The 13577-nt window shown below is 39.0% G+C and overlaps 1 protein-coding gene across 1 annotated transcript; it reads left to right on the top strand.

The window, feature by feature from the left end:
* Positions 1-11002: 11002 nt before the first annotated feature.
* On the top strand, positions 11003-11956 carry LOC110893420 (leucine-rich repeat extensin-like protein 1). The gene has a single exon (XM_022140534.1). The coding sequence runs from the start codon at positions 11003-11005 to the stop codon at positions 11954-11956; it is 954 nt and encodes a 317-aa protein (XP_021996226.1).
* Positions 11957-13577: the final 1621 nt, after the last annotated feature.

Here is a 13577-nt window from a genome sequence, read left to right as displayed (position 1 = left end):
GATTTTTGGTATTATTTTGGAGTTGTAATTGTGATGGGGTTTTAATAAGCTATATTATTTTCCTAAAATAATATAACTAATTCGCAAATCGAACACATATTCACACAAGCGTTTTAGTATAAAATATATACTCTAAATATATATTTATCCGCTTTTATTTGCGAAAACCCACCTCCGACACTTTGAAATATTGTAACAAAACTTATGGCGAAGTTTACTTCCGAAAAACAAAGTTAAACGCATTTGTAAACACTTGTTAGAAAATAATTTTCTAAGTCTTGGGATTTTTAGAAAATTTCGCCAGAGTTTCCCCTAAAAACGGAGGTGTCCATGCTATTAAGCATATCATTTTCTTTTCAAAATCAATCAACAATCAATCCTTAAACAATTTTACTTTACCCAGAGCAAAAACCATATGCGTTTCATATTAATCATGAACTTGATATATCACAAAAACGCGTAGTAACTTGGTAATGCGTTTAGTGGACTTAGTTACTTCCCAAAGCGTAATTATTCCTTTAAAAATCATTTTCTTACACAAGTTTAGTGTTTACAACTTGTAAACAATTTTTACAAAAATAAAGCTTTTGAACTCTTCTTGTAAATAAAAGGTTTTTACACTTATTTCATGTCCAAAAATGTGTAAGTGTATGTAAAAGTCATAATCTTTAAAAAAAAAAACGATTTTTAACTTGGTTTATTTAGAAAAACCTTTTGTAAAACTTGGATCTACATGATCATCAACATATTTTTCAAGAAATCCATTTCTTTCAAGTTCATGTTTAACTAGAAGATGATTATTTCATGTATCACATAATCATCTCTTAGTCTTGTTAAATCATGCTTCTAAACATCATTTAACAAGCTCCATATGGTGATTAACATCACATAACCAAGAGTCACTAAGAAATTAACAACATATTCATAACACATCCTACTAATAACATTTCTTTATGTAAACTTTTATGTTCATGTTTCTTGTTTAACCATTTTAGTGTTCTTGTTCTTAGTGTTTTAAACATACCTCTCATACTACAACTTTTAACTATAAAAACAAGATGAACAAGAGTTTAACAAGAACTTACTACTAGCACAAAGGCTAGGGATGAATCTTTAGTGAAAAGATGAAGAAAATGATGGTGAAAAAGCAATGTATGAAGCTCCTTATTGATCTACAACTTCAAGCACCTTTGATTCACCTTCTAGCACTTAGATGAAGCTTTAAAATGGAGGATTGTGGTGGTGATATGGTGGAGGTGGTGGCGGTCAAGGTGTGGCCGAGAGGGAGAGAGTGAGGTGAGTGAAAGAGTGGTGTGAAGATTTTGAAATGATGTTGGATCATGAGGCCATACTTATAAAGATGTTCTAATATTTTAGCAATCACAACAAGCAACAATCTCATAAAATAATGGAATAAAATCTAGAGAGTATGGTGAGGATATGTTGTTGGGGATTTTGTGGGTCCTTTGGGACCGAATTCGGGTAAGGGGGGGTGGATGTAAATTTTGTAACTAATTGGTAATCATAAGTTAGAATCCAAGTGTATACTTATACATGTTAGTTACTTGATATTTAGTGGGTGTTAGGGTGTTCGGGGATCATAGCTAGCCAAGAAATAATTAAACAATGTGTTTGACAAAAATTTGGTGTCCCGGGTAATGTCCGGTTGTTCGGTTGGATACCCCGTTTCGTTAAAGTGTTTAATTACTCCGTAAAGTGTCTTTTATATATATTTTTATAACACTTTTAATTCCCGGCACTTAGAAAAGCATATAGGACCATTCTGCCATATTTTTGCATCCTACTAGCATGTTACAATGCTGAATTTTATTAATAAATGCAGAATTCTGCACTTAAAGTGTGTTTTAGGCACTTCCCGGCACTTTAACTATTACCTAGTGACGCAGTTTTATGGTCCTCACTTCCCTACACATCATACTAGTGTAGTACCCTGTCCCTGGCTCATACTGGCCTCAAAAACATTGTCTGTCCATGTGCTGGCAATGTTAGCATGTTTCTGAATTATCCGTTCAGTGTACTAACTGTGCTTTGTTGCATCAAGTGTGTCACTAAGGTTTGTGTGTAATAAATGGAGTGACAGTATGAAATGTGATGCATATGTATGTATGTAACAAGAATCAGAAAACAGTTTAAGTTGTCACTCACAGCGATAGAAAATGTCATCTTGATCACAACCACTGTTAAATTTAAAACCTTTATGGGTTCTGAAGCAAAAAAAAAAAAAAAAAACCCCAATCTTGCAAACACTTGTACACAAGAAGCATAAAATTAGTCTAGGGGAAGTTTGGTGAACTTCGTTTATAATGTGAGATGATGAACTTCATTTGTGAGAGTAAGTGCCAGTTTATTATTGTTGTCGTAAGATTTAAAGTTGTAGAGGTAGTTTTTATCTTGTTTTAAATTGCAATGGGATTCTGACTCCATTAATTCTCATTGTCGTGTATCGGGTCTTGACATTATTTGCAGAAGTCTACATTTAAAGTGAAATACGCTGTTCTATTAAAATACATAATGCTAGCTGAAAACTAATAATTAGTACGTAGTTTTTCATGAAAGATTATGGTAGTCTAGGGTAAATCTTTTTAAGTCTTTCAACCTGGGGAAGTTTCGTTCGGTTAATTTGATTATGACAAACGTCATAAGAAAAACCAACTCATAATTTTTGGTTAATCGGTTACCGCTAAAGCGAACCATCGGTTATTTATCGTCCCTGACGCATCGCGCGGGCACCATACTAGTTAACTTATATAAGTCATAAGTGGTTCTCAAAATGACTTCTCAAACACACAAATCCCTCTAAAATAAGCTAATCCAAACACTCAAAAAACAACTTATTAACTTTTATAAGTCAATAAGTGATAAGTTGCTCCAAAATAAGCTAACCCAAACACCCCCTAAGGGAATTGAAATTTGAATTTCATCTCTTAACATGTTTGGTTTACAGAATTTGATAAAATTAGAATCCTAATTTCAATCTTCATGTGTTTGGTTGACATTGAAATTGGACAAGAATTCCTTCACATTCTTTAACTATAAATGAATTCAAAATTCTTCCTATATGTGAAGGAATTAAAGTAAATTCATTGGAATCTTTGACCGTTTCGACCCGCACCTCTTTCAACCCATACCGTTTCGATCCGAACCGTTTCGACGCGAACAGTTTCGACCCGTACCGTTTCGACCTGAACCGTTTCGGCCCGTAACGTTTCTGCCCTAACCGTTTCGACCCGAACCGTTTCGACGTGAACTGGTGATTATGGGTGCCGGGGTGATGGATTCCAATTCATTTAACAACAAAACACAACAAAAATGAAATTGAGATTCCAATTCTAACAATTTCCGATTCCAATTGTAATGTTTAAATTCCAAATCCAATTCCTTTAAATTATAATTCCTATACAAATTCCAATTACAATTCCAAATCATTCCGTGAACCAAACGCCCCCTTAGAGCATTCATTTCTTAGCATTCAAATTGGAGCCCTTATCTTCATCTATATAATTTTTAGAGCATTCACAATCAAATCTCTTACGCTGTGTTCTCGAGTTTCATTTAAGGAAGGAAAAGAAAGGATTTGGATGGATTTAAAAAAAATGTGTTCCAGCGTTTTTTTTAAGGAAGGAATGAAAAGAAATGGAAAGAAAACTTAAGTAATTTTCCTTCATTTTAAATCCTTCCAAATTTGAAAGATTTGGAAGGAAAACATTTTTAACACTTAAAATCTTTAGTTTTCTTTTCATTTCTCTCGAACTCGGGAACACAATATGTAATTAAATATTTTCTTTCCATTCATTTTCTTTTCTCTCCTTAACTCATTTTCTCTTTCTTTTTCTTTTCTTTATTAAACTCGGGAACACAACGTTACTTCATCTATATAATTACACTAAAAACACCACATTTTCTCTCTCTTTTTCAATTAAATAATATTTTTTATACTTTTATCATTACATTTTCTCATCTCCACTCACAACCACTTTCAAAAAATATTTAAAAATTATAGAGCTGAACAGTATCTCCTCCAAATTTAATATCTATAAAACTTTCTCTATTATAGAGATTCCAATGTGGTGGTTTTTAATTGTTTTCTCTATTTCTTCCTCTACATTATATAGAATTTACTAATATAGAGGTTCCAATGTGAATGCTCTAAGTGTTTTACACGGGTTAAATACATTCTGTTTGTTGAGGGGAGGATTTTAGTTAGGGCGCCGGAGTCCGACTCTTCCTGTTTTTTCTTCGAAGTGTAAATTTTACTGAAAATTTATACGTATTGAGCCCCCATATTCTAAGTGTTTCTTAATATATATTTGTTAGGGATAGAATTTTAGCAATTGTGGATCATGTATCCTAAGTTTGGCCTGGATCACGAATCCTCACAAAAATCAATTATATCCAAACACAAAGCGCACGAACTCCCCAGTAACGACGCCAAGATGCAGAAAATGTGCGCGCGTTTTAAAAAAAATTGAAAAACTGATTAGGCCGTCGATTTTAAGCTTTCTTAAAATCATTGTGTCCCCGGCAACGGTGCCAAAAACTTGATGTGTGCAGTGTGTTATATGTTTTTATATATTTTTAGCCCTTTTTAACACTTTAGTCAAGTTTTAAATTTATAAATCGATATTTTACTAACACTAAACACACATATGGGCAAGTGCACCCATCATAAGCGTAGTATAGCGTTGGTAAGATACCGAGGTCGTCCAAGGACACAAGAGCTTTTAGTACCAGTTTATCCTCAACGTCTAATCAAATCAAAATTTTGGAAAAAGGTTTTAAACATGAAAATAAAAACTAAAAATGCTAAAAATAAAAATAAAATAAAAACAGATAGACAAGAGGAATCACTTGGATCCGACTCGCCTTTAGTGTAACCTTTGATGTTTTCTGCATTTTTGCACTTTTTAAGAGATTATCTTAGTTATAGTAGTAGGCCCATCTTTTGAAGGTGATGTTACCCTCAACCCAGTAGTTTGAGTCAGCAAGGATACAATCCTAAACGGTTGGATTATTGAAAGATAATTAATTAAGTTATTAATGCGTAATGTGGTAGGCCCCTCTTTTGAAGGTGACGTTACCCTCGGCTAAGTGGTTTGAGTCAGCAGGGATACAATCCCAAGTAGTCGGGTTAATGTATTAATTGTAGTTTACATATGAGGGGATCAAGCCAATCGCACCTCCACCATCCAATACCAGTGGGTATTTAAGGAGGTCCTAGTAAGCTTGACCCAGGTCCTTACAGGATCTATACACTGAACAAGGCAAGAACCTTACCAAACCATTCCCTTAACCCCCGACCAGGTAGCTAACATATCTCTATATAGACTGTAGAGATATGAATGGTGTAAATCTTTTATTTTATATAGACAGTAAAATAACGCCAAGACACCACGGACAAATGATAAGGAAGTTTCACCTTCAACATAAGAAACTAGTTATTAAAGTCATTAATACAAAACCAAATAAAAAGTGCGAAAAAAAAAGATTAAAAAACAAAAGTATTACACTAAATCCTTGTCTTCACCAAGTGATGTAAGAGACTTAGGCAAACATGGCCTTTGATTGTTAAGAACTCTTACTATCAATCTTGGATCCCGAGACTACTACACATACTCTATGATGGATGATGGTGGTGGATGTGGGTGTTGTAATGGTGGTGGAGTGTGGGTGAAGTGGGAGAGAGGTGGTTTGCCAAGGGATGCCTTTGAAGTGAACTAAGCGCCTATATTTATAGCCTGCACAGAAGCCCCGTGTCCATCCACTTTCTCTTTCTTCATTAGTTGCAATTTGTCTGTATTAGCTCCACATGCCCCCATGTCTACTGGGCACGACCCCGTGTGCAGAAGCGTATCTGTACTATCAAGATTTGCTTGGATTCTGTGAATCTTAGTGTTGACCACGGCCGTGTTGAGCTGGGCACGCCCCCGTGTTGGGAAATAGAAGCTTCTACAACTTTGTCTTTTCTGCAGACACTTGAGCACGCCCCCGTGTCCACTGGGCACGGGGCGTGTTCAGCCTTCTGATCTCTTGTTTTTGCTTGGGAAGATGTTGTCGAGGGGTCGGGCATGCCACATTTATTCCTTTTCTTGTATTTATGTTAGATTTAGCTACTTTTTTGCTTCTTTTGTTCATTTACGCTCATTTAATCCTGAAAATACAAAAGGAAGACAAAAGCACACTTTTTCCAACATTAGTACTAAAAAGGGTTAGTTTTATACCTCATTTGATGTAATTTATATGTTGCATTTTACACACATCAATGATCTTCAATCTTGGAGAATGGTGGAATTAGGGTTTGGTGAGTGGTGATGGTGAAAAGGTTTGCTGATTGATGATGAGATGATGATGATGATGATGATGGTAATAGTGGGTTAGGGTTATGGATCGAATCGGATGATGGTGGATGATTGGAAACGATAAGGAGAAGTGTAAAGGATGATTGTGGCTCCAAGAATGGTCAAAGATGTTCAAAAACTCGTAACCCCCATCAAAAGACCTAAAAATCGGGTTTTAATTCGTCCAAAAACGCAAAACAAAGGAAATTCAGAAAAACGCAATTTCTAGAGGGAGTCGCCGACGCCCCCATGGCGTTGCCGACGGCCATGGGATGTCGCCGACACCCCCTGTAGGGTATATTTTCCTGTTTTCTCATTCCTCGTGTTTTCGGATGATCCCGTTCGCTCCCTGCGCTCTGAATAGCTTCCAAATAGCTCCTTAAACTCCATTAGACCTGTAAAACACAATTCCAATCAAAAGTAGGCTATTCGAAACTAAAAGCTATGTAAAAACATAAACTTAAACATATTAGAACATCGGTATTCAACCACACATCATCTTCCACTGGTGGTGAGTGCGTCAACAAATGAGGATTTCAACATAATTTCATATCTCAGATTATACGGGTCGGTTTTAAGATAACCAATGTGACAACCCTCACAATTACAGGTACTGTACAAATTAATTAACTTTAATTATGTGCTTAATGACTGTGCTTGATTACAACTGACACCTTAAACTGCTCACTGATTTATGTTACATACACACATGTGCATCCCTTTACATACAGTCACTCCATTTATTCATACAGACTCTTAATAACAAACCTGATGCACAAAGCACAGTTAGCACAGTGAGCGGATAACTCAGACGCGTGCTGACAATGCCAGCACATAGACAGACACTACATTGAGGCCAGTATGGGCCAGGGACAAAGTACTACACGAGTATGGAGTGTAGGGAAGTGAGGACCATCAGACTGTGTCACTAGGTGATAGTTTGAGTGCCGGAAAGTGCCTAAAACCCATTTTGAGTGCAGAATTCTGCATTTTCAGTAACAATTCAGCTTTTAACACACTCGTATTATACAGAGAATTGACTAAATGGTCCTGAACGCTTTCCTAAGTGTTGGAAATTAAATTCGTTACAAAAAGATGCATAAAAGACACAATGCGGTACAATTTAACGCTTTAACGGAACGATACTTAACTGAACAACCGGACACTACCCGGGACACCAAAATTTTGGCAGAAACATTACTTCATTATTCTTAAATAATTATGGTCATAAAAATCCCCACACACCATAGAAACATGACATACACTCACTATTCTAGAAAATACCCTTAACCTCCTAATTATTTACCCACTAATTATCAAATTTTACAATTTACCCCCCCCCTAAACAAATTTCAGCCCTCATCATTACCATATATTTTGTTTGGATTTTGTTTTTATTCCCTTTAATTTTGGTTGGCCAAAAATCTAGATAATCATTTCTCTAGGTTAGTTAGAGTGGCTTATGAGTTCCAATGCACTCTATATCATCACCACCTTCATTCACTCTCTCACCTCACTCCTCTCTCTCTCTCATTTTCGGCTCCCCCATAGCAGCCACCATCACCACCATTTTAACATTACCATCTTCTTCATATTCAAGTTCCATTCAAAGCTTTGAAGGATCCATGAAGGTTGCCTCTTGAAGAGCATTCAAAGGAGCTTGTTCTAGCTTTTTCATCATCTTTTCTCAACATTTTTCTCACTAGAGATTCATCCCTAGCTTTAAGCTAGTAGTAAGTCCTTGCTAAACCTTTGATCATCTTGTTTTGAAGTTAAAAGTTGTAGTATAATGCTATTTACAAGAACATTGAATGGATTAAACTATAAATAAACATGCTGATTTACATTTTCAGCCGACTTCAACAGGCCGTAACTGGACCTTTATAAATCGAAAAACTGATTTTCTGATGCCTAAATTATGTATTTTTGAACAACCGGTCAAGTAGAACTAGAATCGTAATTTTTCGAGTTTGTTTACTATTTTTAAAGGACCGTTTTTAGACAGCAGCTCAAGTTGTATTTTTACTGCAGAAAAAGTGTGTTGTATTCGGAGTCATAACTTGAAACCTGAGTGGAATCAGCACACGGAATTTTTACTGTAGGTGGTCACTGTTGTCTCCGTGATCCTCCAACTAGAATCTCGTCAATCGGACATACGATTAATTTTTAGCGAATTATTCCGTAGACTGCAATCAGAAAGTAACAAATCTGATTGCAGTCGGGTAAATGAATTTCTATAAAATACTGGTGATGAACTGGACCCCGATATTTTTACATAATAAAATTGGGATCGTGTGAGACATTCTGTAAAAATTTGGGAATTTTTGGAAAAGGTCAACTATTTTATAAAAATACTCAAAAACAGTCCAGTTTTGATTAATAAAGCTGAAACAACATAAGTATTGCTTTGCATGTCTAAATGTCGGGTTGGTTATTTGAGAACGATCTACGGGATATATGTAAAAGAAAGATATGCTATTATGCATGGACACCTCCATTTACAAAGGAGACCATGGCGAAATTTTCCGAAAATCCAACACTTAGTAAATATTTTCTAGACAAGAGTTACTAGAATATTGAACGAACAAATATCCCAACATGACATATGATTAAGTTAAAATATTAACTATTTTGACAAATAATTATCACGCGGAACAATATAAGAAACGTGACTCAAAACACTAAAATCTAAGACAAGGCACGGCCCGTTCGTCTAATAGACATTAGTACGTTGTAGGTTATCGTGTAGCGGACATAGTTTGAGATTCGATTCAAGGCACACTACTGTGAGTTCATGTCCCCCTTTTCTTTTTAACTGTTTTCAATTTTATACTTCGGGGGTGAGATACATGTTATAATTTACAGACGCTTTTATAAATGGTATGGTTAGCTTAAGGAGGGTTTAGACGCTTAGATCATGTGAAAGGTGGGCACAACACTTAAGGCCATTAATCCTTGTCGTTGGACCGAGGGACATGAGTGATAGATCTATTTGGGTGTAGCGAGCCCACACCCATGAGGCCAGGGAGGCCCATAGTGGTGACTGTGTCTTACAACCGGAGGCCCGGTACAAATTTGCTAGGTTTGAGTACTTCCTGCACCATTTCACACATACCAATGGCTTTGCAACCCATTGGCGATCTCTTTTATTTTTCCTTAAATTGCTACATACCAGGGTTTTTCATACATACAGACGCACTTCAAGGTTTATACAGACTCACATACACATGAACTCGCTCAACTTTTTGTTGACTTTTCAAACTACATGTATTTCAGGGAATTAATTGGATCTGGCAAGTGTTGCATGTTAGTCAAGCTACGTACTAAATAAGGATATCATCCAGAGTTGTAGGGTTTGGGAAATGTAACTCCTTCCTGGACGAGTTGCATGTCTCTTATCCTCGTTTTGTTGGTAGTCTTTCGTTGAGTCTTGTGAACTCATTTTAAACAAGTCATGGTTTGTAGTGTATTTTGTGGTTGATGTTTTTAAAGACAATATGTTATGCATTTTCTAAACTATTTTAATGGATGAACATCACGTATTTTTTATCATATAGCATTGTTGTGATTGTTGCTATGGTATTAAGAAGTCACACCAAATAAACCCACGCTTCCGCAAAAGCCAGGGTGTGACAGCTTGGTATCAGAGCCTCGATCATAGCGAACTAGGATTCTTCCTCGAGTCTGGACTATGATCACTAGGGCTCTCACGAAAATGTTTTCAAACATTTTTACATTTGCATACACTAAAAGTCCAGATCCGGAGCACAAATATTTTTACAAACAAAAAGGCACAAATACACATTTCAAAGGCTATAATTCAGTCTTAGAGACTAAGGGAGTTCAGCCTTAGAGGCTGGGGAAAATTTGAGTCTTAGAGACCGGGAAAGGTTCGGTCTTAGAGACCAGGGATGTAGTCTGAGAGCCTAGGGAGTTCAGTCTTAGAGATTGGGAGGGGTAGTCTGGGAAGACTAGGATGCATACATGATTACATTGCTATTTGTTTACATTCTTACCTGATTTATGTGCATATGTTGTGGTTGTGTTACAGACACCATGGCATCTTCTGATAGTGGAGTGTCTAACACGAGCGACCCGATGGCCATTACCTCTGATGACGAGATAGCCACGGACCCGGAAGTTTATACCTCAGACATCACGAGCTCCGATGAAGATGATTTTCAGCCTTTTGCACTACCGATCTTCGGAGACGACGTACCCTTAGCTGATGGCCCACCGGGAGAGGATCTACCCCTTGTTCCGATCCCTGCCCCTCTCCCATTTGCTGCAGTTCCCTTTGAGGAGTAGCCTCTCGACGCGTTACCTGATGGCGACATCGATCTGCTCATCGAGGGTCCCCCGAAGGGAGACCAGGATGGCGGGGCCCCAATGGAGGACGATGTTCCGCTTGCTGATATCCCAGTTGTTGACCCCGTTGTTCCTATGGTTGAGATTCCTGATATGGAGGTTCATTCTGATTCGTCTGTCGCAGGTTCTTTTGAGTCGGTAGCTTCCTCTATCCCACCGTTGGGATTCGGTTACTTCCCTCGTATTGTCGATGATGAGGAGATGGAGATGGAGGACGGTTAGTCCCCGAGGAGCAGCCTGCTGAGGCTCCTGTTCTCCCGGATGATCAGGTTCCTGTTATGCCTGCTGATCATCAGCCTGCTCCTGTCGTTCCAGAGCCCGTTCTTGCTCTTGACCCTGTTCCTGATGATGCACCAGTTATTGCACCACCTGTCACTGATGCACCCATCGTTGCACCACCAGTTGCTGAGATCCCAGATGTAGCACCTATACCTGACCCCATGCCGATTTTTGATGACCTTGCACCGTTTGCTACCCATATTGACCCGAGATACGCTAACACCCACAATGGGTGGATCGAGGAGGATGACTACCCTCCGTATGTGATCCCAGTCACTCCCCATACCGTACCTGTTACTGCACCATTCGACATTCCGTTGTTTCCCCCACACACCACAGATATCCAGCGTACCGACCTTCCGATTACCTTTCTCCAGGACATTCCTCCGCCACGACCGGGGGAGGGATCGTCGAGGCAGCCTTTTGGCCACACACCGCTTATGTCAGGATATAGCCAGTTTTTACCGCAGATTCCTTATCCTGGTTTTGTTCCACCCATGTCGTCTTCTGTACCTGTCACGTCTCAAGTTCCCCATACTACTTTACCGTTCACACCTACCCCACACACTACTTATCCAGTTTCGGCTCCGATGGGCGAGCCATTTCTATGGTCATCACCCCATGTTATACCATTATCCGACCTTTATCACCCATTTCACGTCGAATACTCTATAGAGGACACACTCACGTCACTGCAGTTACAGCAGGACGCCCTGAGACGACATGTCCAGGAGTTGGGGAGAGCTCCACATCCTCCATGCCACTGCCAAACTCCGTTTGCAGCACCACACGCTCCTTTTCCATCACTCCTTGATTCAGATATTCGCTTCCTTCCTCTTGACCAGCAGGTTGCTTACCTGTTGCATTTCGCCTATGCTCTCGAGGAGGACTTGGTGCATTTGCGCTGGTTACTTTTCTCTCGCTTTCCACCTCCTCCGCCGGCATCATCATAACTACTTTTGATTTATTGCAGGTATTGACTACTTTTGACGAGAAGAAAGCGATCGAGCCAGACAATACAAGCATTTTTTAAGACAACCTTTTGACATCATGACTCTGGATATTTGATTTTTGTTAGTTGTATTTGTCTAGACAGTTCAGACAAGGGCATTGTGACCCTTAGTCTCTTTTGGGTTATATGACACATTTGGAAAAACTTGTAAACATTGTATTATGGTCTTGATGATATGAAAGCTCAATCCCAGTATTCTCATCTCATGCTTTGATAAAATTGTTTGTTTTATGATTATAACACGAGATGTTATGTGGATGATGGATGTTACTATATATACGTATGATTATTATACTTACTATGACCTGACCAATATGAAACATCCTCTAGAAAATGCCCCCACGACGCGAAGCACGCATGCCTACTACCCAGGCGAAACTACAAGGGATAATTGCCGCAGCTATAGCGCAGTACGCAGCCTCCCAGAATGACACCAGTACCTCCAACAACAACAACAAAAACAACAACAACAACAACCCTCCGAATGGTAATGATAAGTCATAGGAGACACATTACACCATATTTGGACAATTCTTGTGCGACTGCTAATAATTCCTGTAAATGACATTGCTTGTACAGGGTGTACTTTCAAGCACTTCTTAGATTGCAAGCCGCAAAACTTTGATGGCACTGGAGGTGCCGTGGCTTTTACCCGTTGGACTGAAAAGACGGAAACGACAATAAGAATGAGCAAATGTGCGCCGGGACAACAAGTTACATACATCTCTGGGCTTTTTACTGATGGTGCCCTATCATGGGGGAACCTCCAAGTGCAAACCTTAGGAGAGGCTGCAGCGTACGCCATGACTTGGGCTGAACTAAACGAGCTGATGCGCAAGAAGTATTGCTCCAGAGCTGAGATCCAGAAATTGGAAACAGAATTTTGGAACTTAAAGATGGAAGGCCCAAAAATCGTTGGGTATGTTCAAAGGTTCCATGATCTGTCCCATGTGGTGCCGTACATGGTCACGCCCGAATTCAAGCGCGTGGAACGTTTCATCTGGGGGTTAGCACCTCAGATTATGAGCATGGTTACAACGTCGAAACCGGCAACCATTACTGGAGCCATCGATCTGAGCATATCACTGACTGAAGAAGCCATCAGGCTAAACAAGTTTTCGAATGATGATCAGAAAAAGAAGGAAACTCATGTGGAGTCGTCGGGAGAAAACAAACGGAAGTTTTCCAACTTCAAGCAAGGAACCAACAACGTGAGCAAGAAAGGTGAATCAAACACACTGGCCAGGGCCAAGACTGGTGTCGAAAGCAAAGGGAAGGGTTACATGGGCGTTTTGCCCAAATGTGACATATGGCTGTACCATCACTCGGGCCAGTGCAGGTTGAGGAGATGCAAGTCTTGTGGTAAGGAGGGCCATTCGAAGAATACTTGCTGGGCTGGCACAAGCACTGGTCGTGGAAACAATGGTCATAGAGGTTTTGGTAACAACAATCGCGGTGGGAACGGAAATGGGAACCGCAATGGTGGAAATGGTAACCTGTGAAATGTTGGGAACCAAACTGGGAATCGGGGAGCAAACAATGCTCAAGGTGGTAATGGTAAC

Source organism: Helianthus annuus, chromosome 2 (genome assembly GCF_002127325.2).
Source record: "Helianthus annuus cultivar XRQ/B chromosome 2, HanXRQr2.0-SUNRISE, whole genome shotgun sequence".
NCBI lineage: Eukaryota > Viridiplantae > Streptophyta > Magnoliopsida > Asterales > Asteraceae > Helianthus > Helianthus annuus.
This window is presented reverse-complemented; position numbering and strand designations above follow the sequence as displayed.

Excerpts from the sequence above, each read along its gene's own strand:
- LOC110893420 (XM_022140534.1), top strand. The coding sequence starts at position 11,003 with ATGCCTGCTGATCATCAGCCTGCTCCTGTCGTTCCAGAGCCCGTTCTT.